Source organism: Parasteatoda tepidariorum, chromosome X2, assembly GCF_043381705.1.
Source record: "Parasteatoda tepidariorum isolate YZ-2023 chromosome X2, CAS_Ptep_4.0, whole genome shotgun sequence".
In the NCBI taxonomy this organism is placed as follows: Eukaryota; Metazoa; Arthropoda; class Arachnida; order Araneae; family Theridiidae; genus Parasteatoda; species Parasteatoda tepidariorum.
In genome coordinates, this window is record NC_092215.1 from 31,298,781 (window position 1) to 31,326,167 (window position 27,387).

General features: G+C 27.1%; 1 protein-coding gene across 1 annotated transcript in view; it reads left to right on the forward strand.

Moving 5' to 3' along the window:
• LOC107440923 (dual specificity calcium/calmodulin-dependent 3',5'-cyclic nucleotide phosphodiesterase 1A) overlaps positions 1-27,387 on the forward strand; it is a 535,122-nt gene that overhangs the window by 429,141 nt on the left and 78,594 nt on the right. Inside the window, exon 7 of the mRNA XM_043040985.2 lies at positions 11,744-11,845. Coding sequence (XP_042896919.2) covers positions 11,744-11,845 — 102 coding nt within the window. The remainder of the gene's footprint in view (positions 1-11,743; positions 11,846-27,387) is intronic.

Below are 27,387 nucleotides of genomic sequence, written 5' to 3' on the forward strand. Positions count from 1 at the left end.
CACTTAGTTCCTTTGCAGATGGGTACATAATAAGTCGAGAGGGCTAATCTGTGAATCCCATGACCGACAGAACTGGGGTTCGAGTACTAGCGTTGACACTATAATACATCGTCCATTTAGTTCAACGCATGAAGAGTTTTAGGTGTCCTTCACTTTCCGATTTGTGACCCAGGTCTATTAGAAAACGAAACTCTCATTCACCCATAGATGGCAGCTGCTAAACTATTTCCGATTCCCAGTTAAATTTTCTTTTTTACAGATTTGAAGCCATACTAGTTGTAAATGGTTTAAAAACGGTATAGTTTTTGATTCATTGTTTTTCATCCAAGCTAGTTGCAAAAGGTTTCAAAACCGTAAAAGTAAAAAAAGATCTTTACCTTAATCCTAACTAATAATTGGATGGACAGATGGCTGCCGGTTATTTTACCGTAATTTTTAGAACGAAAATTTTAGCGGCGTACTATGATGAAGGTTTCTTTTTTTTTAAGAGTTTTTATGTAAACATCTTCAAATCATTTACTCCTTTTATAGTTAATTATAATAACCATTACTAATATTTTATGAAAAAAAATCATTATTGATGTTAACCAAATACTTTATAATTAAAGTATTATGTAAATACATATTAGGTTTCTTTCTAAATAAAGTAATAATTCAAAAGTTAATATGTTATATTGAGTATTTAAAAGAAAAAAATTATCTTTTCGTACGTTTTATCTATTCATTTTTCGAAGGCTTTTTATCATTTTATAGCTAATTATTAGAACCATTAATAATATTTTATCATGAACTATTAATGTTTCTAACGGAATTTTTCATTATTAAAGTATAAAGACACATCTTGATGCATCAATTATCTATTCGAAAATGATTATTTTAAATATAAAACTTCAAAGATGAGTGTTTATGTTTCGGAAAATTTTATCAATGCGTCTTCAAAAGCATTAAAATTATTTTATTAAAATTTATTTATGCAAAAAGTTATACAATTCAATTTCTTTAAAATTGAATGTCTCTCTAATGAAATAATTTGTATAATTCATGATATTGATATTAATTTTCCGTTTGTGGATTTCACAGAGAATCAAGTTTGGAATAGAGTTGAATTTAAATTTTTAATGCGATATAGATATGAATGAATATATTTGAAATTAAAATAAATTTATGCACAAAATGTAAAAGACGCATTATTTTACAAAATTGGGAGCTTTTAATGGACAGGATTGAGTTATGAAGTTCATTTTGCAAAATGCGCTGGCTTATAAATTGCCTTCTAAGCCTTTATACATCATTGAAAATTGACGTTATTTCGGGAAATATTTTAAAATACATAATATATCACGTTTTGAGGAAAGCTATTTATTTTTATTGCCAAACTCGCCATGCACAAAAACAGACTGCTTCTTAACTCTGAAATCTTAGTCAGTAATAAATTTTAGCAAATCGTTTTGTATTAATTTTGTGGAATTGAAAATAGAGCATATTTTTTGTAAGAGACCGTTTCCGTGATCTTTCACGATTTTAACAAAAAATTTAATTTGCATTTTTATCTAACGTAATCTTGTGACCCAATCAAGAGCCTGATCTTATGATCTAATAAACTGAAATTCAAAATTCAAGCACATTTCTACTAAAAGAAGAAAATATATTTACAAAACTACCAGAATATGGTAAAATTTATAGTGTTTCTGGCTCTATGGAAATACCAAAAGCTCGATAATATTTATTGACGCACTTTAGTAATGATTTTTGTAAAATTTATGATAAAATATGGCTTTACGATACATTATAAAGTTTGGTAAATGTAGAAAAATCTGTTCATTTTATCATGATACTTTAGAGCATGTCATAAAAACCATTTATTCTGTTCAATTTATAAATTAGCTTTGTATATTTTGCTCAATGTGTTCTAAAAAGAACTATAATATTGTAAACCAGAATTTTCAGTGAACCGTAACTATATGAAGGGAAAAATTACCAAATAAATGGTTCAAGTACCGTATATTTTGGTTTTATTAACCAGAATTATGGGGTTTTTTTGTCAGACATGTCATCACCATACAGTATGATAGTTTTTCCAGAATTTTTTCCTCCCAGTAGTTTGATATTAAAAATTCTATGCTGTCAAGATATATGTGTTTAATATATTCCGTAAAAAAATAAGGAATAATTTTAAATTTATCAAGTTTTTATTTGTTTTTGAGTAATACATGTATAAGTTTCGATTGATACACAGACTAACTAAGAAATTTATAATTTATGTGCAAAAGCCCCATAGCATTGGGATAGTGGAACATATAATTTTTTTATTTAATTTATTGTTAGTCATAAAAATGTAACTGCGTATAAAATAAAACAAATTTCTGTCTGACAATACATTCTTGAATAAATAATATTAACCTTTTACTTACGGCACTTAGCATGGTGAAGCCATTCTGGTCCACTTGTTGTACCAGCTGTAAGTAAAAGCAAATAAAACAAGTAAAGCAATAAAACAAATAAAACAAACATTCTTGAATAAATAATATTAACTTTTGGCTCACGGCACTTAGCATGATGAAGCCATTCTGGTCTATTTATTGTACCAGCCATAAGCAAAAGTAAATAAACAAGTAAAGCAATAAAACAAATAAAACAAACATTCTTGAATGAATAATATTAACCTTTTGCATACGACATTTAGCATGATGAAGCCATTCTGATCCACTTATTGCACTAGCCGTAAGTAAAAGCAAATAAAACAAGTAAAGCAATAAAACAAATAAAACAAACATTCTTGAATAAATAATATTAACCTTTTGCTTACGGCACTTAGCATGATGAAGCCATTCTGGTCCATTTATTGTACCAGCCGTAAGCAAAAGTAAATAAACAAGTAAAGCAATAAAACAAATAAAACAAACATTCTTGAATGAATAATATTATCCTTTTGCTTACGGCACTTAGCATTATGAAGCCATTCTGGTCCACTTATTGTACCAGCCGTAAGTAAAAGCAAATAAAACCAGTAAAGAAATAAAACAAATAAAACAAACATTCTTGAATAAATAATATTAACCTTTAGCTTACGGCACTTAGCATGATGAAGCCATTCTGGTCCACTTATTGTACCAGCCGTAAGAAAAAGCAAATAAAACAAGTAAAGCAATAAAACAAATCAAACAAACATTCTTGAATAAATAATACTAAAAATGAATAAAAGTAAAGCATTCCTGCAACTGGTTATTGTAAACCAAGAGGGTCGTGGAAGTTTAAGTGACACAATTTCGTGATCAGTAACATGATAGCGAAAATGAAGTCAGCATTGCTCACACCGACTATCGCAAAATAGTGATATGGATTTATTTACCCGTTCATTAAAAAAATTACTATCGAAACAGATCTATAACACAAATCGAAAGAGATTACTAAAATATAAAGACACTGGTTATTTTTACGAAAGTCATGAGAATACTATTTTCGCTAAAATATTTACGCATGCGCAGTTCTGCTATTCCATCGCTCTTTTCCGGAAGATCCGAAAGCTGCAATTTGGTGGAAGCTTGATAAGAATATCTGCTTTTGCAATTTATTAAGTTTAAATCGAGAATATTTTCAGTTGAGCTGCCTGAATCAATGTGATTGCTGAAGAAATTTATATCACGGGAAAAAAAGCATTGCATTATTTTTATTTCCTTTTTTTTTCTTTAATGTTGCTGAGTTGGGAACAAAAAAAGCATTTTTTAATTCAATAAATCAAATGTTTTATGACACGCAAATCTTAATTGAACCTTTTGAATAAACATCAGCGTAGGGAATGCCGGGCAGTGACACTTTACCTTAAAAAAAATCAATGTAGGGAATATCGGGTAAATAAAAGCCAGGTGGGTAGTGGCACTTCACCTTAAAAAAATCAATGTAGGGGATATCGGGTAAATATATGCCAGGTGGTCAGTGATACTTTACCTTAAAAAAACATCTGTGTAGAGAATGCCGGGCAGTGGCACTCAACCTGAAAAGAAAGCACTTTAAGGAATACCGAGCAAATGTATACCGGGCAATAGCCCTGTATCTTAATAAATCAGAATTCTGTCCAATCTGTCAAAAATTCTGGACAAGTATAAACTGGTCAAACATCTATGCCTTCTTATTACTCCAATTTATCCGTTAATTAATGATTAAAAACGGCTATTATTAAAAGTCACTGGCTTTTTTCAACTAAATTTTTAAAAAAATAATAATATGGACCTCAATTGAATTGTTCAACGTCTCTAAATTGGTTGTGAAAACTTCTCCTGTTATTGCGCCTGCGTTAACTTTCATAAAAATAGACAATGAGAAACGTGTAATGAGCATATTCATATGTAACATAATATTTTCTGATGTATCAAATAAAGAATTGACTTAGCATAAATTAAAATTTAAAGACATTATTTTTCATCGATGGGTTATTTACTTTTCCATCATAAATAGCTCGTTTCTAATTTGCTAATGTGTGCATATATATATATATATATAATATAAGATTTCAATTCTAAAACGTAGGTTCATGATGAAATTACATAATTCATAAACCCCGAAAAAAACGTGTCTTAAGGGATACGCCGAAAGCATTATAAACAGTCCATTGCAATGTTATTCGAAATAAAATTTAATGAAGGTTACGATATAAGAAAGAAACTTTAAGTTGGATGCTGTATATCTTATACTTTAAAAAAAATACTATAAAAATGCTTGGACAATTCTCTGACGTTTCATTTGGAAATTTTTTTCACGTCCCGATTTCTCTTCNATATATATATATATATATATATATATATATATATATATATATATATATATATATATATATATATATATATATATATATATATATATATATATATATATATATATATATATATATATATATATATATATATATATATATATATATATATATATATATATATATATATATATATATATATATATATATATATATATATATATATATATATATATATATATATATATATATATATATATATATATATATATATATATATATATATATATATATATATATATATATATATATATATATATATATATATATATATATATATATATATATATATATATATATATATATATATATATATATATATATATATATATATATATATATATTAAGTTACTGTCTACGAGGCTGTGTTCTTAAAATTACGCGTAATTTTTCTTCGCTCAAAAGACTCAAAATTTATATAAAGTTATTTTTAATCCAACAAAGAATTTATAATCAAACTTAATCTCAAAATTCTACTGCGGAAAAATTTAAAATAAAATATTTTCAAACAATGAAACAGTTTTAAATCCTTTTTTTTTAATTATCAAGTAAATCCTCAACTTACTTGAAATTTAAGAAGAAGATATTTTTTTCCCTTTTACTGATTAAATTTTATAAAATAAGCATTAAATTTCGGCACTTTTTTTTAAATACTCTAAGACTCTGAGAAATATTATATTTAATTACATTATGTAAACAAAATTATATTTAAGCAAATTTGATAGCTATATTTTGCTATCAACATTTTTAAAATAAACAACACATCGTTTTGTTTTGTTTAAAAACAAAGGCATTTTATTCTGACTCCATTAAAAGCTGCTTAATGGAGAATCGCTTTGCAATTATCGAAAAATAATGATTAGAATTAAAAACTAAGATTTTGTTTTTATCCCGTCATAAACTTATAATAAAAAAATACTTTAAATTTAAAATATTAAAAAATACTTATTTAGTTATTTGTCAACAATTTAGTCAATGATAAAATGCCAATTAATTCGAAATAATTGTTTTATGGACATAAATTTTTATGTATTATGTTTATCTTTAACAATGTTTTATTTTTCCATTTAACTATTTTTTTCGCTATTACTCTTCAGAAGAAATTATAAAAAGTAAATCATAAATCATAGAATAATTTAAAATAGTCCAAAGAATATGATTTTGCTAAATCTACATGGTGAAAAAAGTATGGTCAAAATTTCCCGAATATGGTAAAATTAACCATGTTTCTGATGCAATGGGAGGACGAAAAATCTCAGTAATTTTTGCCAAAGCGTATTGGTAATGATTTTGGTAAAATTAACAAAATAATATGGTTTTATAGTATGTGATAAAATTTCGTTAATGTGGTAAAATTTGGTAATTTGATCGTAATACCTTAAAGCAAGGTATAAAAACCATTTATTCGGTTAAATTTACTTTTCCATTTTCCATTTTTTACTAAGTTTGAGGTAATAAGAAATATAATTTTGAAAACCAGAATTACCGGTAAGCCGTTACCATATAAATGACAAAAATTACCAAATAAATGGTTTAAATACTGTTTATTTTAGTTTTATTAACCTGAATTATGGCCTTTTTCATCAGAAACCATTATAGTACGGGAATTTACCAGAATTTTTTTTCTCCGTGTATCATTAGTGCAAAATAAAATATTTTTCTATTTTGAATTTTAAACATACCAAGACTCCTTTATCGCAACAGTTGCCATAGTTAAGGAAACTTTTTATTATTAGTTTTAAAATTTGAAATTAAATTTATTCTTATATGAAGAAGTAGAAAAAATGAATGGTTTTCACAATAACTTAAAATTTAGAATTACACGAATTAATATATAACGTTGTTTTAAAACAAAATTCTCTGATTCCAAAGGCTTATAAAACTATAAAAATGCAAGATATCATAAATATTTTTTAAAAAAATGCTTTTTATACTTCTTTGCACTTTCCGACTTTATCTTCCCTCTTCTACCATAAAATTAGTAAAAACTACATAAAAAACTAAATCACACAAAGCTATTAATGGGTAAAAATTTAAATTTATCTCCTCTTTTAATAAATTAATTTTCCTTATAAATTTTGGAGGTACAAACTAATACTCAAAAACATCTAATTTTATTTGAATCAAACTACAACTACATCACTGAGTTATTTATCTAAAAATAAGCAAATAAATAACACAGGCATCTATCTGCATTGTAAAATTCCCTTTAATTATAATAGCAATAGTTTTTATCTAAGTACAATCTGAGTNATTTTATTTGAATCAAACTACAACTACATCACTGAGTTATTTATCTAAAAATAAGCAAATAAATAACACAGGCATCTATCTGCATTGTAAAATTCCCTTTAATTATAATAGCAATAGTTTTTATCTAAGTACAAGTTAATATGATAATATGTACATAGTTTTATCTAAGTAGTTATAATATTTAAATATTCTTAACCGAACAATAAGTGAAACTAATAAGAATAATATGAAAATAACAAAATTAAAAAGAATAAAATCAATTAGCATTGATTTATTTATATTAAAAAAATTAATGGAAACGAAATAGGTGTGTTAATTGTATTGTGAAATTTTCTTTAATTATAATAGCATTATTTTTTTTTTTATCAAAACACAAATCTGAAATATAATATTTAAATATTCTACACCGAATAAAAAGTGAAACTAATATGAATAATAAGAAAATTACAAAATCAAAACTAATTAAATCAATTTTATCACTGAGTTATTAATTTTTGAAAAAAAAATAAAAGTGGAATAGCATTACTTTCTTTATTTAAACACAAATATGAAATACAATATTGAAATATTCTAAACCGAATAATAATAAATGAAAATAATATGAATAATTAGAAAATAACAAAAGTAAAAAGAATAATCGGAAAATATTGACTGAGTTCTTAATATTTTAAGAAATAAATAAAAATAAAATAGGTGTTTGACTTTTTTTTAATTCATTTTATTTAAAATTACATTGTTTTTTTGTTTGTTTGTTTTTTCATATTATTACAAATCGGAAATATAATCTTTAGATATTCTACACCGAATAATAAGTGAAACTAATATGAATAATAAGAAATTATCAAAAGTAAAAAGGATTAAATCAATTATATCACTGACTTATTAATATTTAAACAAATTAATTAAATTTATATGGTTCAATTAACTGTATAGTAAAATTCCTTTTAACGGTATAAACTCGGAAATCTGAAATCACATAATTAAATATTTGAACCAAATAATAAGAGAAACTTATAAGAATAATTATAAAATAATGAAATTAAGAAGACCCGAAATAAGAAAAAAGTACTTAAAATTTAATAATATGTTTGATTGTATATTTTCTTTCGCTATTATCACGATTTTTTTTAGCAAACTTAGCTGTTAAAGTTACATACTATGGAAAGTAATCTATATGACACTTTTTTTTCAGTATAAAATTTCAGTCAAAATCCTCTTATGAATATCATAATTTTACTATCACTTTACTCTGTCCAAATCTTAATATTAAAATCTATAAAATTTTAATTCCCATTTATAATGTATCGTTTTTAAATATTACCTAAAAACATAAATCATTTAGCGAAACACTCATTCCTTCTTTTTACTCAAAATAGAGCTTAAAATAAAATATAAATGAGATTAAAGAGCACAGCTTTTTTCAAATCTTATAAAACAACTGAAACTTAATGTGTTAAAGACTGCTAAAATATTTGAATCTGCGAATTTTTACAGGATTCTAAAAGCTCTCTGCTAAGTTTGCTTCTTTTTTACTGTTTCTTCGTCGTCATAAAAGTAAACACAAGGAAGCCATTAAAATTTATTTTTACTTTTATTGGAAAACATTTTAAACAGTTTTCTTAGTAGGGATAAATATTTAAGATTATAAATGTGTTAAGTGTAAAAGCAAATCCTACGTGTTCGGAACAACTTGTATAAATAAGTGAAAAAAACAAAGTAGAAACACAGCTATTCACTAAAGTTTAAAGGAAAGGTGAGTAAAGAAAAAGAAAATCAATAAATATACATAGACGAATTTCGGCTATTTAAAGCTATAGTCTTCTCTTTTTCACTTTTTAACTCAACATAGTCTGCTGCTACTTAAACACTTTCATTGCTATTTCTGTAAANATGTTATGCTACATTGCAATTTGTGATCCGTCCTTAGCAATTGTCCAGCAGTGTATTTCTGTAAATTGCTTTTAACACCTTGGAAACATTTTACACATATGTTTGATAAGAATTCTACTAAATATCTATTTCTCATTGGAGTTCAATGAAAAAAATTTAAAAAAAAGGACTCTGCAGGGAAGGGAGTAGTAGTTTTTGATAATACATAACTTTATAATATTTTTAAAAGCAATAAAATAAATATTATGTATGATTTCGGATCCAAAAAATACTGTCTATAAAAAACTTTAGTCAGATTGGCAAGTGAAACATTGAATACTTTCCTCATTGGTTCGTAATCCTCATTCACTGTTAGAATTTTCATTTTAAAATTACGGTAAAATAAACGGCAGCTGTTTGTCCATCCAATTAATCATAAAATTTACGGTTTTTAACATTTTTTACCTTCAAGGTTTTTAAACCGTTTAAAACGAGCATGTTTTCAAAACTGTAAAATGGAAATTTAACTGAACATCAGAATTAGGCTTTTTGTCAGGTAATGGACGTTGGAGTTAGGTTGTGGTACGTCAACGTAAAGTTGTGTTACGTCAAAAAAAAAAAAAAAAAAAAAAAAAAANCGTGGAATGTGGCTTGATTTGTACATCAGGTGGTGCCATCTATTGTGAGAAGTGAGAACTACTAGGTTTTTCTGGATTAAACAGCTCTAAGGTGTCATTTATACACGGATGAGAGTTTCGTATTCCATTAGTTCAAGGTCACCGAGTGGTACGTGGGAGGTCACAGGAAACTCTTCACACGTCTGAGAAATGGCAGAAATATTGCTGTGTCAACGCTGGATTTTGAATCCTCGTTCAGTCGGCCATGGTATTGACAGATTAGTCTTCTCAGCTATAGTATGTACCCAGCTATATTGAACTTAGTGGCTTCATGACATGGGTCTAGTTAGCGCGAATAAAATTCTAGTTATTTAGCTTGATTAGGTGAAAACAGTCAATAAGTGATTCTCTCACAGTTTACAGTTTGAATGCCATTTTATACTTGACTGTTTTGGTTAAATGTGGAAAAATAACTGTTATTTAACGATTTTTTCCGAGAAACTTCTGACAGTGTTGTTTGTGACTTTAATTCCTTTTTTGAAACACCTAAAATAAACGAATATAACTCTAAATCTTTTACTTGCGTGCCAGTTGAGCTGATATCCTGTAATCAACAAGAAAGGATACATCATGAATCTCATATTTAATAGCCACTGGTACCATGTGGTACATAAATAAACCATTTAGGGAAACTCACTGCTAAAATGTAAATGTAAATCGATTTAACTTACCCCATGATCTGTATATAGCACATTTGTTTACTTTGTATTATGTCATGTGAGATGTCACGGAATTTAGATCTAGTTGAGTGATTAATGAATTTTGTTTCATGAAAACTGTCGCCCAAAATTGAGCGAACCCTTACACGCTGTATCAAAATGAACTTTTAATGCAGATTAGTTTGATGTTAAAACGTTTAAAAGTTCGTGCACAAATATTGCTTCAATTCACAAATATTGCCTTAACTTAATAACGATTTTGTAACGTGCTTTAGCCTATATAAAATTAATAATTTTATACTTACATAATTACATATTAATTTTTAAATTGAACGATGTTTTTTTTTCTTTTGAATTGGAACAGAGGAGATGGCGGCTAATGTGGATAACTTTTAAAAACTTGAAAAAAAGGATACTAATCATTATTTTAAACCTATATGGTATTTTTTATTCAAAATTTTAACATTTATCTTCATTTTGTAACATTTTATCAAAATTTTTAACATTTATTAAAATTTTAACATTTATCTTCATTTTGTAACATTTATCAAAATTTTAACATTTATCTTCATATATAAGCCAATTTAAATGCATATATTCTAATAATCGTTTTTTAATGTTTTTAACTACACCATCATCATCACAACTTATAAAATCTTTTTTTTTATCCCTCAATTTGAAAAAGTAAATAATTGAAGTGAGATTATTTATTAAATTTATTTTAAGGAAAATATAAATAATCTTTTTAATTTTTAAAAAAAATGTTCCTACTCTTTTTCTTGTTTCAGTAAAAATTTTAGCTTTAAAATCAGTCAAATAAAAGAAACTCCAGTTGAATAAAAAAAAACTGACAAAATTTATAATTAATAATGATCAGCTTGATATTATGTATATTTCTTACAACTACATATACATGTACAGAATGTCCCTAAAATGATCGATGAATTAAAAAAAAATCCATAAAAAGATACATGATCAAGATAGACAAGTTTTGTTGCGTTCTTCGAAGGAAAACAATTGTTTACCCTTAAAAAAATTGATTACAGCAAATGGCTGATTCATTGCAATGGATAATTTATTGGTTAAAATAGATAGCTTTGCTATCTGAAAAAAAAAGTTTCGAAGTAACCACCATCTGAACCAAAAACGTGGCGCAGTCTATGAACAAGATTAACAGACGTGTTTACAAATAATTTTGTTGGAATGATTCTACAAACAGCAAAATGATTCTAGTCAGCAGCTACATCTGTTGACGAATTTGGCAGTTAATTTTAAAACTTAAATAGAATAAATTACCTGGTTTCCCAAGAAGAATATAACAACTTCTCCTCCTTTTCTATAACAGATAAATTCAATCATTGGTCATATTTGGGACATTCGCTGTTTTAAATGTGCAAGTTTATCACAGAATGGTGTTTTGTTTCTCTGTGTAAGTATTTTTCTAAGCTTTGTAGTACAAATATTCTGTTATTATTCAGGGCGAAGCTACAAGAAAATAGTGTTAGTTCTCCTGGTTCAACACAGCCTACGGAACGACCATCGCTTCATAGAAGACCATTGACACGCCTTGTTTCCAAAAAGTATTCTGATAAATAATAGCAATCTCACTAGTTTAGAATGCTTCCCTTCTTTTGCCCTCCCTTTTTATGCTATCCCTCTAGTAGTCACCCCTTTTCCCTCCTTCAATCGGTAGCCTAGAAAGTGCAAAAAAAAGATACGTTTATTTTATCAATTTTGCCAAAGCAATATATTTCTTGGTGTCAATATTTAAGCATTTTATTTAATTGTATTTCATGTATTTATTTTCGAAAGGAATTTTTGAAAAAAAAAAATTTATTTTAAAAACTGAAATTAATTAAAGCTAGAATAATTTCGTATCAGGTATAACCACAAATTGCATGCTTCTCTGCTTGCAATAAAAAAATAAGTATATATTTCTTTTTTCTTTAACGTTCATGTAATTTTAAATCAGGAATAACTACAATAACCAGTTTCTCTTCCTATGAGGGACAACAATGCAATTTTAAAGGAATTAATATGATTTAAAATTGACATTATATTTTAGTTCTGGATTTTTGATTAATTTGCTTTTAAATTGGAAATATATATTTTCTAAAATGAATAATTTTTTCAAACTTGGTTTTAAAAAATCACTAATATCTGACCGGCTTAATCTTAAATTATTTACTATATTGTTAGATTTTCAGTAAGCGTACACTGCACCGCAGCATTTCAGTAATATTTGTCATATAAATTTGAAGCTGACACAAACGAAACAGGTGATTTTTTTCAATAAAGAAACCTTTTTAGCAAAAATTATATTCACACACAAAGCGAAATAGGCATCAAAATATTTGCATATCCCTATCTTACTCTAGACAATATTAACATTCACAGCACAAAGAATCAAATTTTTTATCAGTCACAAGACAAAAATTCATTTTTTTATCATTCATCAAATCACAGCAAAAAGTGAATAAGTCTTATATTGCGAAAAATAAGCAAACCCATCGAAGTCAGCAAAAATAAAAAATAATTTGTATTTATTACTCAATTAAATAGCACTTTAGGTATTGCTCTTACATTCAAAGATAACAACAAGGAATAAAAAAATAGTTTAACTTCGTTAAACTCTCATAAGGAACTTAAAAATCAACATAGCATGTAATTACTAGTCCCTTAAGACAAAGTTCATTGATACATATTTCATGATCAATGTTTCACGTTTTCTTGATAATGTGGATGTAGCATACATCACCTCAATCAACTGAGAAAATCAACATATCGTGCAGTTTATCTTCCCTTAAAATCGAGCACATTGATACATATTTCATATTGACATAATGTAAGTTTTCTTGATTGTGTTGACGTAACATACATCACCTTAATTGTGAAAATTAGCAAATCAAGTAGTTACTCTTCCCTTAAGAGCACATTGACACATATTTTATAATAACTCAATGTACGTTTCCGTTATGGTGTAGACGTAACATACATCACCATGGGAAAATCAGCAAAGCATGTAGTTACTCATCTCTTAAGACAGTGCAGATTGATACATATTTTATAATAACAAAATGTACGTTTCCTTGATAGTGTAGGCGTGACATACATCACCTTAATTGTGAAAATCAACATAACATGTAATTACACTTCCCTTAAGAGCACATTGATACATATTTTATAATAACTCAATGTACGTTTCCTTGATGGTATAGACGTAATATGCATCACCTCAGTTGTGAAAATCAGCATAGCATGTTGTTACTTGTCTGATAAAACAGTGCAGATTGATACATATTTTACAATAACAAAATGTACGTTTTTTTGATAGTGTAGACGTAACATGCATCACCTCAATTGGGAAAACCAACATAGCTTGTAGTTACTCTTCTTTTAAGAGCTCGTTGATACATATTTACTCAACGTAGGTTTTCTTGACAGTGTAGACGTAACATACATCACCTTAGTTGTGAAAATCAACATAGGATGTAGTTACTCTTCCTTTAAGAGCTCATTGATACATATTTACTCAACGTAGGTTTTCTTGACAGTGTAGACGTAACATACATCACCTTAATTGTGAAAATCAACATAGCATGTAGTTACTCAACTCTTAAAACAATGCACTTAGATACACATTTTATAATAGCACTGTGTGCATTTTCTTGTTAGTATGGCACTGTACCACCTGAATTGTAAAACAAGCATAGTATGTAATTACTCAACTGAGCGCCAATTGATACAGTTTTAAAATTAACACATTATACGTTTTCTTGTTAGGGAAACGCTTGCCATAAGCCAATTCAAGTATGAAAATCAACATAGCATTTAATTACTCATCCACTAATACAGTACACATTGATACAGAATTTATAATAACACAATATACTCTTTCTTGTTAGTGAAGTCATGACGCACTATTCCAATTGTGAAAATCAAACATAGAACGTAATTACTCGTCCACTCTGATAGTGTACACTGATACAAATCTTATAATAACACAGTGTACACTTTCTTGTTAGTGAAGCCATGACACACTAACCCAATTGTAAAAATCAAACATAGAACGTAATTACTCGTCCACTTCGATAGAGTACACTGATATAAATCTTATAATAACACAATGTACACTTTTTGTTAGTGAAGCCATGACACACGACCCCAGTTGTAAAAATCAAACATAGAACGTAATTACTCGTCCACTTAGATAGTGTACACTGATAAAAATCTTATGTTTTCACAAAGTACGTTTAGTGTTAGCATAACGCTTCAGGAAGAACTTTAAGCGCACATCAGGATCCTACTCATAAATTTAAAAAAAAATATTAAGAAAATATTAATGTTTGCTTATGAAACGTTATTTTTTCCAAAAATTAAACAATCCCTTCCTCATTAACTTATTCTATGCAACTCTAAACAATAACTGAAACACAATACCATTTTAGTAGCTATGCTTCTCTTCTCATTTAAATATGAACATTGAAGAAAAGAGCGACGCATTGAAATGGGATATTAAAAGCTAAATCGATGGTATATTAGTCTAATGAAGACTCTCTCATTAATTTCTGAAGTGCGGAGAATTTGCATCCATTTTTAAACAAACATATCTATCTCCAACTGAGAAGGAATGAATGAGCAATTTCAAGATTAAAGTTCAAATCGTGCTATATTGTGAATATACATAATCTTCCAATGACCGATAATGAGTTATAAGCCTAGGAAATTAAATGCTCAATTTAAGCATCTTCTGAATTCTCTAAAGCGAGGTCGTTTTAGTTCGATTTCACAAAAGAGCTTTTAATAGATTGGCAGCAACGCTTAGAATCCATTAATTTTGATTAAAGTTCTACTTGAAAGAATTAAATAGTATAATAAAAATTAATTGGCTGTATTGTATCTGTACATTGTATGAACCAAGAAATCGAACAAATCTTAAAAAATTAATGAGGTTATAATATGTTACCATTTTAAAATTAATACGTGATGATTATTTGTTCTATATGAATGGTTCAAATAGTGCAATAGAAATTAACTTAATAAATGATTTGAATAGTGTCAAGAAATTAATTGGTAATAGTGTAACTATATATAAAAGAACTAAAAAATCAAATAAATCTTCAGCATTTAACGATTAGGAATTAACAAATTTATAATTTTATAATACCAATTTATAATTTATATTGATAACGACACCAAAATAATTTTAAAAATATGCTATAATAGTTAAATGATTAGTTGATTCGAATAGAAAAATAATTGGTTGTATTCCCCCCCCCCCCCCTGNATCCCCCCCCCCCCCATGTTGTAGGAACAATAAATTCAAATGTGTCCTAAACACCATAAAATTATGGATCAAAATTAATAAGTTTACAATATTGAGTTACCATTTTAAAATTATTGAGTATTAAATGCTTTGAATGATTAGAATTGTGCAATAATAAATAATTGTTTGTTTTATAACTCTTGTTTTATAACTCCATATGAACAAAAGATCAAACAAATATAAAACATTAGACTTATGTTAATCAAACATTAATTCAATATTACGTTATCATTTTATAATGATAGCATAAATTGTTAAAAAGTTGTATCCATGAACTTAAAACAATTATTTGTAAATAATATATGAAGTATTTATTCAAATTACTTCGAAGTTTTAATTTTTTTTAAAAATAAAACAACTAATGAAATCTCCATTTTATTACATACTTGCAACAAGCATTTACAGTCATCAGATATCAATATTGAATTCTCATTAAATAATTAGGTAAAAAAATAAACACTGTGACATTGAAAGTGATAATTATTGTTAATGTAAATTTTCAAAACTTTCCAATACAATGCACAATTTGTTGATTTTTTCCCCTCTTTTAAGTAAATTTTCGAAGTGATTGTTTCCGTATACCGTAATATATTTCCGTTCATCTAACATCGCCCTAACTTATTTAAACCTAATATAATTATACCTAATTTTTAAATTTGTAAAGTTGTGACAAATGTTTTTTTCTTTTACCAGAAATATTATTTTTTAAAAACACATCTAATAGTGTCTAATTTTTTAACCAATTTTTTTTTTCAAAACACAACCAATAGAGTCAGCTTTTTAAAAACCACGCCTAATACTGCCAGCTATTTTAAACCACATGTGATAGTGCTTGCTTTTTACAAACCAAAAATAATGCTGCCAGCTTTTTTTGAAGCCCATTTAATAGTTTCTACTTTTTCTGATTCCCATTTACCACAACTAATAATGTCTAATTTTTTAACCAACTTTTCTTTCTAAACACAACCAATAGTGTCTGCTTTTTACAAACCACTTATAATTCTGTTAGCTTTTTTAAGCAACATGTCGTAGTGCTTACTTTTTACAAACCAAATATAATGTTGTCTGCGTTTTTTTAATCACATTTAATGGTGTCTGCTTTTATAGAACCACATATAATAGTGTTTGATTTTATCAACCCGCATCAAATAGTGCCTGTTTTTTTTCCCAGTCTCACCTTATAATATCTGCTTTTAAATAATTTAACACGTCCTGCTTTGATTTCAAAGTAAATCCTATCTACAACTGCTTAGTATTGCTATTTAAACCTGCATTTGTAAATTAAGTATACTTAGATTATATGTACGTCATTTTTAGTTGTATCCATTATTATACCATAAATTTAGTCCGCAAGTCATGAATATATAAAATAATACATAATTTATCTCCTTATGAATATTAAACATAGATCTGTTCAATTTCAAATCATATTAATAAGTGAATACAAACTAATCATGAGTTATTTTTTAAAAGAAATTTGGAAATTTTCAAAAATTTTAGTCAAATTTCGAAAACTACGAAAATTAAGTTTCGAAAATTTAACTCAATACATACTATAAAATGCGAACTATAACAATTTTTGCTTAGTATGCTTATCAAAAATAAAACTAAGTCAACGCTTTGAAAGTGCATTGGATCATTTCTTTGTTTATAACAAGATTTTTTAATTGAAATGTAATTTTAACTCATAAGTCTAGGTTTTGCGTATTTAATTACTATCGTACATTTATATGTCATACATTTTACATCTTATTTTCGTAATTTTATATGTATTCTATTAATTTAATACTGACATTTCTGCTTGAAGAATTTTTTCTTACATGGCTCAAAATATATAAAAAGGAATATTCAGCAGAAATACGGGCAAAAATTTAGATTTTATCCAAACAAAAGGTTACATCTTCAATAAGACGTTGCTATTAAATGGAAATAGCAAGAATCCAGATATCAAGTATAACATATATGTTAGCTCAAATTAGAACAATCGGAACAAACTCTACAAGAAAATGCACAGAAGGACCAAAATGCCTTCCATAGGTTGAACAAAAACTTTTGCAAGTTTGTGTAGATCAAGTTAACTTATACTTTACGTTTCAAAAGCAAGAACATAAACTCAAAATCTTAATCATTTTTTAAAATAAAGTTTTATAGAACATAAGCAACTCGAAATATGTAAAGCAGGATATCGTGATCCTATATTTCACATTTCTGAATTACATTATTAGCATCATTACGTGCCAAAATGATTGACATGATCGTTATTTTAATTTGCATGCTGAAACAGATTTTTAATTCAAAAGTTCATGTTTCCGATGATTACTGTAAAGAGTTTCAGTTGAAACTAATTATTTTAACTTACAATGAAACTTTTTTTATTATCCATTGCAATATCAATCTTTTGAACATTTTATGTCGAAAATTTTTTTTATTTGCAAACTCACTTAGTTAATATGTAATTTTTCACCTCATAAATCCATAAAAATTGTCATGTTCAGTATAATTTAGAGGTATAAACACAAGCTACGATTTTGGGAATTTCGTACCGTGCTACACCATAATATCATTCGATTCTTACTGCAACCTTAATATGGTGCTAAATTTAACCGCAATATCGTACTTCTTGAATTTGATTGCACTTGATTTGATTACCGTACTTGATGAATTTGAGTACAGCAGGAACAAGAACGCAAACAATGTAACACCTCATAACGGTTGCAATAAACTGCCACCGCGTTATGCTTCGAGGTATTATTATGGTTCAACATTGAAGTGATTTTTCTGGAGTATACGATCCCAAATGACAATTTGACATGAGAGACAATTTTATCCGTAAACTGTCGATACTAATGTTAGTTCTGAATTACAGGCGACATACGATTTGATGAAAAATTGGGCCTTTGACAAACGATGTGGTGAAAAATATGACCGATGTGGTAAAAAATAAGGCAAAAGACAAACGATTTGATGAAAAATTGAGTAGATGACAAACGATTTGATGAATAATTGGGCAGATGACAAATGATGTGGTGAAAAATTGGGCCGATGACAAACGATGTGGAGAAAAATAGCGCAAACGACATACGATTTGATGAAAAATTCAGCGGATAACATACAATTTCATGAAGAATTGGGCAGATGACTTGCAATTTGATGAAAAATTGGGGAAATAAGATATGTTTTGATAAAAAAAAATAGTGCTGATGACTTACGGACTCATGAAGAATTTTGGCGGATGGCATATTATTAGATGAGAAATTAGGCTAATGACTTACGGATTGATGAAAAATAGGATAAATGACGTACGATTTTATAAAAAATGGGACAAATAGGGTAATTATAAAGCTTTTTTCTGCGTTAGTTTACTTATTGGAAAAAAAAAACGTCAGAGATTCTAGAAGAATTTTTCACTTATATCTATACATTCTGTTAAGGTAATCGTTCCTCTTCATCAAGGTAAATGCATATTACGTAGATTCAGGGATACAATACTCCTGGTGTTTTTTCTTTCGTTTTTGCATTTCATAATAGTTTATAACATAAATATGGCAAGTGCATAGAAAAACCTTTTAATTAGATACTTGCCATTTTTTAAGCTCGGTTTCGTTTTAGAAATCACTAAGTATTTTTTTCCCTAAAAAATCTTGAGAAAATTTCACAGTAGTACCTCTTAATTTAAAAATGAATTTATACATTACAAGACAAACTTAAAATTTCATTGTGATTGCCCTTTAATTTTAATTTAAGTCTAAAATTTTTGAAAAACCACAATAGACCACGCTAGTCAAAAATTTTTAAAATGTATGTAGAAAAAATAGCGTGTTTCCCAAGTGTATTAACTATTTATAAATGTTAAACAAATTTTCTTAAAATAAATTTTTTATTTAAAACATTCTTATCATAAAAATTAGTTAAATCAAAAAACATAATACAAATGGCAATTGGAACAAAATGAGATAATTTCGAAAGGTTCCATTCCATTGGGTCCCTATCAATCTCCATTACTTATAAATGACGAACAGCTGTTTTACGGAGCCTATTTTGCGACCCACTGCTCAAGATTTCGGGAATCGCCCGTAAATCTCCGATTTACTTTTCCTCATTTAATCAAAATTCAGACACCGTAAATTATATCCAAACTAAATTGATTAGTGTCTTAAATTCGAAAACCTCTTTTAAAAGTATAATCACTTTTTTTTTTCTTTTTTTTATTATGAAGACGATTTTTTTTATACAGGAATTCAATTACAAATTTTTATTCCTTTCGAAAAGTGGCTGCCAGCCATGTTTCTTGTGGCGCCATCTATTGATTTTGTTTCAGAAGAATTTAATTAAAGCTTTTTTTTACACTCGTGAAATAACTATAAATATGCAATTCAGTTCATAAAAATCGTAGTACTCTAGTTTCAAAATTATAAATGTTATTTTTTAATGAATTTAAATTGAATTATTATGTTATAAAACTTAAATATAATATTTTTTTAATAAACATACTGAAGATTTAACTTTTAAATTATATTTATAATTACTTTAAATATAAAAGCAATCATATTTTCATTAAAACATGAATGGTATTAACTTTTAAGAGGAATTGTAAATTTATAAAAAAAAGTTGAAGAAATGATTCTTTAATAATTTTTTTTATTAAAAAACGATTTCTACAAAAAGTTAGATTCCATTTTTTTTTTATCATTGGTAATATTTATTGTATCTTATACACACAAAAAAATGTATTTTATAAATTTGTTAAATATTCTAAATCTGGGATGCAGCTGCGTAGGGTCCATGGAACAAAATACCCTGGAATATACAGAATCAAGTATATTTTTTAAAAAAACGGTATTTTAATTTTTTTTTAAAAGTACTTTTAACAAACAGGAGTTTACCTATAAGAGAAATGATACAGTTAATAAAAGCTTAACGAAAATTTGTATTTCTTTATAAATAAATCATCGAACTTGGAATCTTTAGCATAACCGTATTCAGGTAAAATATTTAGAATCAGAAAGTCTTTCCATTTTAAAAGTTTTAGACCAGAATGGAAAATTTTTGTATTTTTGATTAGAAAAATGTTAAAATGTTCCTAACCAGGCGACCCATTTTTAGGTTTGCGACAATTAATATTTAATTCAGTAGACTCGTAAATTTGAATCTAACACCAGTGATTTTAACCTCCTTGGTTATATTTTTAATGGAACTAACCCGCAATTGCGTTACATCAAGGGGAAAAACATGAAACTCCCACGGTTAGCATTATGGTAAAAGATTCTAACCCATGATCCGTCTGAGAGGATATTTTACGTCAGCACTAAGGTCAATGCTACCATGAAACTGAATTTATACCAACCAGTCATAGCTGTGATTCAAACCTGGATCACCTCATTAAGAGGCGAGTGCTCTATCCCTTGAGTCGGTCGCCGGGGCTCGCATTGTTTAGATATATATATATATATTTTTTGTAAAAGTATTAATATTATTTATTTAATTCAGTGCAATTGTTGTAATTTGTGTTATGTTGGTCAGACAGGTCTTGAATTTCATAAGCGGATTAATTCCCACAGATCAGCTATAAAAAATTTTAATAATAGTAATTGTTCCACGGATTATGAAATTTTACATTTTCAANTATATATATATATATAGTGAGGAATTCGTATCTATCAGCCATCGAACCCGGTTCACCTCATTGGGTGGAGAACGCTCTATCCCCTGAGCCCCCACGACTCTTTATTGAAGTAAACTCCGCAGCCGCTCCGTTAATTTTGAACCAAATTTAGTACACAAGGGCACTTCTGGATCAAGTTTTGGGAGAAACTTTGCCTTCGCGGAGGACTTTTTAATGGAACTAACCGAAAATTGAGCTACATGGAGAGGAAAACCACGAAAACCTCCTAGTTAAGCCAAACGCCAAGAGGACTCTAACCCATGATCCATTTACCATTGAGGATATTCTACGTCAGAACTGGGGTCACAGCGAACCGGGTGCAGAATTCGTATCAACCAACCATCGCTGGGATTCGTGTCCGGTTCACCTGATTGGCTGGCGAGGGCTGGTAATAAAAAAAAAATAGTTTTCTATGAACGCTTTTAATACTTTAAATGGTCATTAACGCAGCATACGTTGTTTTCTGTTACATATACTTAATGCAGAATTTATTGGTAATGTGTCACAACTATTTACACTGGTCCAAAGTATAACACTATCTACTACATTTACAGTAACTTTCAGATAATAGGCTATACAAATCTACTCTTTTACTTTCTGCAAAAATCTTTGATAAACCTTAAAAATATTACATTAACTTAAATTCAAGCAAAATGTTTGTTTGGTTTAGATTAGAATAAAAAGTATTTTAATTCATAACGTTGGGAAGATATAATCTTAATATTGCTTTTCATACTTTTACATTAAAATAAAAATTAAAAACATTTTTTTCTGTCTTTTATCTACATAAATATTCATTCGCTAGAAATTTCATGTTAAAAAAATGCATGTTCAGTTAAGAAATACCGCTATTGCTCTTGAATAAAAAAAAAAATAATAATAATTTAAAAATCATTGATTCGAATGAAGAAAAATACGTCTTTAAATTCAGAAAATGAATGATGTAATTACGTAGAAATTCAGAAAATTTCTTTTTCTGCTAAAAATTCAAGCAGTGAATTAATGGAAAGCTGAAAATAGTTTTAAAATTAAAAATCCAACTCCTTAATATGATACTTTAAAAATGAAAAAGCAGTGACTAAAAAAGAATTTCGTTAAATTACATCAATTCGCAATACTAATAGGAAAATTTATTCAGATCTTGAATGTAAACTTTTTTTCTGACTATCATTAAAATTAGGAAATCCGTACTTAAATTGCAGTTAATTAGTTCTCGGGAAAAAAATTTCTGGTAAAATTCTTGCACTCTATAGTAATGACGTTTCTGGTAAAGAAAAAATGCTTAGTTTTGTTTAATAAAACCAAAATATACAGTATTTAAACCATTCATTTGATAATTTTTCAGTTCATATAATAACGGTTTACCGAAAATTCTGTTTTTCAAAATCATAGTTCTTATTACTACACATTTAGAAAAAAATATAAAACTGAAAAAAAAAATTTACCGAATTAATGGTCTTAATGTCATACTCTAAGATATCATGATAGCATTACTAAATTTTACCACATTCACCAAATTTTATCACATATTATAGAACCATATTTTATTCACATCATTACTCTGGTAAAAATTACAGAGCTATTTGGTGTTCCCATTGTGGCAAAAAAGCGGTAAATTTTACCATATTCTGATAGTTTTGACCATACTTTTTTCTCAGTATTTCAATAGGCTTGTATTTTATTTATAAATTCAACACGACAAAAATTAATATATTTTCTGTATTACTCTGCCAAATAACATTATTTAAATGTTATCAAATTAAATAGTTAAAACATAAAGGCTGTTGTTTTTTATTAGTTTTATTTTGTTGTTTGTATATTTTTGTTATCCTTTTGTTTTCATTTATTTTTTATCCCATCCTTTTAAAATTTCAGGAGGTCTCACATTTAGGAATAGCTATTGGTTTCACAGAGATGTTAAAAAATTATTCTTATTTAAAATAATTGCTTTTTTCTGAATAGATTAACTTCAGTGTTACTTCTTCTAAATCAGTTTTTTTAAATTTTTTTTTATTTTTCTTTTAGTTTATTTGCAGACACGATAAAATATTGAAATGAGTTAGTAGTTTTTTACATCTCAATAGCTCTTTTCTTTTCTTTTTTTTTCTTTTTTTTTTTTTTTTTTTTNTTTTTTTTTTTTTTTTTTTTTTTTTTTTTTTTTTTTTTTTTTTGAAAGAAAACTCCAAGTGTTCATTTCTCATTTTTTCTTTAAATGAAAAGAAAAAAAAGAAGAGAAGAAAAAAAACATTCAACTACATGTTTTAAAGTTTTTGCTTTAAATATTTTTCTCCGTCTTAGTTGTGTTCGAAATATTTTTTTTATTTAAATTTCTTCCTTTTATTCTTTTATCCCTGCCAAAGAAATAATCTTGTATTGGTTTACTTTTACTTTTCATGTAAGTGTAATGTTTATTTTATTTTACTTTTATTTTTTTGAAAAGTAAGTAGCTAAGTAACCTCAATTTTAAAATAAAAATAGTTAGTGTGCATATTTACAGCGAGTAAGAAATCGCTAAACATTTTACACTTGCCTCATTTTAAGCGATTTGATTTGCTTAGTAATTACAATCATTAATTTTATTTACATATTAAGTACAATTAAAATTTAATTTGTATAACGCGCATAAGTTTATTAATATAATGACCACAATCATACTCAACAATTATATACATAGCTTTATTTATTTACAAAACCAATACACTCATAACTTTATATACAAAATCTTTTAACTCATTACTTTATATACAAGCAATGTTAAACTATTAATTTTCTTAAACGTTATCACACTGAGAAGAAAGTATGGTCAAAATTGCCAGAATATGGTAACATTTACAGTGTTTATGGCTCTATGAAAACACCAAAATGCTCAGTAATTTTTACCGTAACGCTTCGGTAATGACTTTGGTAAATGTTTTGGTTTTATATTATGGTTTAAAATTAGGTAATTTTTTCTTTATGCCTTAAAGCAAGGTTTGAAAACTACTTATTCCATTCTATATACTTTTCAAATTTGCATTTTTTACTAAATGTGTGGAAATAAGATATATGACTAGAATTTCGAGTAAGCCATTACCATATGAGCGGAAAAATTACTGAATGAATGGTTTAAATGCCATATATTTTGATTTTATAATCAAAATTATACATTTTTTTTTTACCAGAAATGTCTTTTCCATACAATACGGCAATTTTATCAGAATATTTTTCTCCGTGTTTATATAACTGTAACGCCTTAGTTTTCTAAAAATATTTTACTGTTTCATCATTCACACTCAACCAATATTCAAACTCAATGTTTTAATTTTTAAATACTTTTTCTCGAAAATAAAAAATTAAATTTCATTGATAGTTTTATAAATAATTTAATGTATTAAGCGATGTGCGGAGAGTAGATATCGACAATGTCAACCTTCATCTATGAAACCCCATCTATGAACCCTAACATAGAATCGAGTTAACATGTCTTATATACTAGGGAATTGGAATCGTATTTTTGTAGTGTACTACAGTACTCCCCCACCAGAATTTTATCTGTGATAGAATTCGATGAATGGATACCACTAGTTGATTCATTGCTATTTTGTGTAAAGCCGGGAGAGCTGTATTAAGATCACCGTATTTTTAGATGCTGACCGTGAGAGCTGTATTAAGTTCACTGCCGTGATAATTCCTGTGTTGCCATTAGCAGTCGAGTGTATACAGGCCGATATTGTGTATGATCGAGACTGAGTAGCAACGGTGCGAGGAGTTGGGTAATGTCGCAGTCTCAAATAGCAATTCAACTGTTCACTGTGGACCATCCATCGAAGTAGGCGTGTTCAAATCGAAGTGGGAGTTTCTGGCGAGGTAGGCGTGTTCATACCGAGGTGGGAGTATCCGTCAGGGTAAGCATGTTCAAATCACGTCCGGGTCACCAATGTGGTGAGAGTGAGTCACATAGACCACGTCAACTTTCATTGATGAAAAGGTACCTATCGTAAAATTGAGTTAACATGTCTTATATGCTAGGGAATTGGAATTGTGTTTTTGTAATGGTAGATCCACTACAAATTATATTGTTTGAAACAGAAAATCTCGGTGACATTATTCAGTAAGTGTTACATCTCACCTTTATTACAATTTGATAGCTTAACAATATTTAAGAATTTACTTTCAGAATTTTATAAGAACTTCGAATATATAATTCAATATGGTAAAGATATCAAGCTCGTGTTTATTTTTCCACTCAACTCAATCAAGCAATATAGGAATAATTCAGAAACAACAGAAGAAACAAACAAATATTTGTTTCCTTTAAGTGGTATCTGTTTTCCGAAACTAATATTAGTTTCCTCTTAACAGATATCCATCTCCTTTTGCCCATAATATTTAAGTTTACATAATACCTTTTAAACAGTTATGAAAGTTGCTCCCATAATGTGCCTGAAACGAATATTATTAAAGAATAGTTTTTGAATTGTAGAAGGAATTAAATATTAAGCAAGTATTTATTTACCTTTTCAAAAAATGGTTTAGAGATGAAGAATATTTACTAAGCAAATAACAATTATTCTGTTATTTTTCTTAATAAACCATTGCTACTAACTTGCCAAAATTTATTAATATATAATATTATTAGTTCAAAGTACCTATTCAAAATTTTAATACATTTCTTACAAAATCATTTTATATTTTATCAATGAATTTATAGAAGGTTTGCTTAATTAGTTCACAATTTCATAGTATTAAAAAAATGCATAATTAGAAAACAATTTTATGTCTTTTTATAAAACTAAGATAGTCAAAATAGTGTTATTTACTTTTTTCCAAAAATATCAAAACATTATGTTTCATAAATTGCATGTTTTATGATTTAAATAAAAATAAATGATAATTAATAATAAGTATAAATGATAATAATCATAATTTAAATTATTTTAATGCATGATTTACAAAATCATTTTTATATTTTATCAATGAAAGTTTGCTTAATTAGTTTACAATTTCATAGCATTACAAAGAAAAAACTACATAATCAGAAAAAAAATTTATGTCTTTTTATAAAACTAAGATAGTCAAAATAGTGTTATTTATTTTTTTCTAAAAATATCAAAACATTATGTTTCATAAATTACATGTTTTATAAACTAAATAAAATTAAATTATAATTAATAATAAATATAAATGATAATAATCATAAATTAAATGATTTTAATACACGGTTTACAAAATCATTTTCATATTTTATCAATGAATTTATGGGAGGTTTGCTTAATTAGTTTCAATTTCATAATATTGCAAAAAAAAACTACATAACTAGAAAACAATTTTATGTCTTTTTATAAAGCTAAGATAGTCAGAATAGTGTTATTTATTTTTTTCTAAAAATATCAAACGTTATGTTTCATAAATTACATGTTTTATAAATTAAATAAAAATAAATAATAATAAATAATAAATATAAATGATAATAATCATAAATTAAATGATTTTAATGCATATAATGCATATATATATATATATACATGGTGAGAGAGAGAGATGGAAATTTAAAACAATCTGTTAAAAGTATATTTTCCCTAATTCAAGCTTATTCCCTAGTTATTTCCCTAATTCCTTTTAGTATTTTTGAATGCTATCAGCATCTGCATCAACTTCCAGACATAAATTGCCTAAGTGATGTAGAACTTTTAATGATTTTGAAAATTTGAATGCTTTAGCTCATTGCAACAGAGCATTATTCTGTAGAAAAAAGATACCACTACACTGTAAAGATTCATGTTCAAATTACTGTTAAAAGTACTGGTGCCGGTATTTTTTATCGTAAGATCCAATTTTACCGTAAAATTTCGAGAAACAAAAAATCTGATATACCGTAATTCATATACAGTAATATTTATTGTAAAGTCACTGAATCTCTGTAATTAAGCTGGAAAAATCTAAAATTTTTAGTTCTTTTAAATGGTATCATCATCTTCATCAACTTTAATGTGTACATCACTATGATAACATAAAGTTTTTAAGTACTTTAGAAAATTTGAGCCTCTTGAACGCTTCAGTGCATTGCATCAGAGTATTATTCTACAGAAGAGAGATGCCATTAGACTGTAAAAATTCTAGATCAAAGTACGGTTAAAATCATTAGTTCTCTGCGC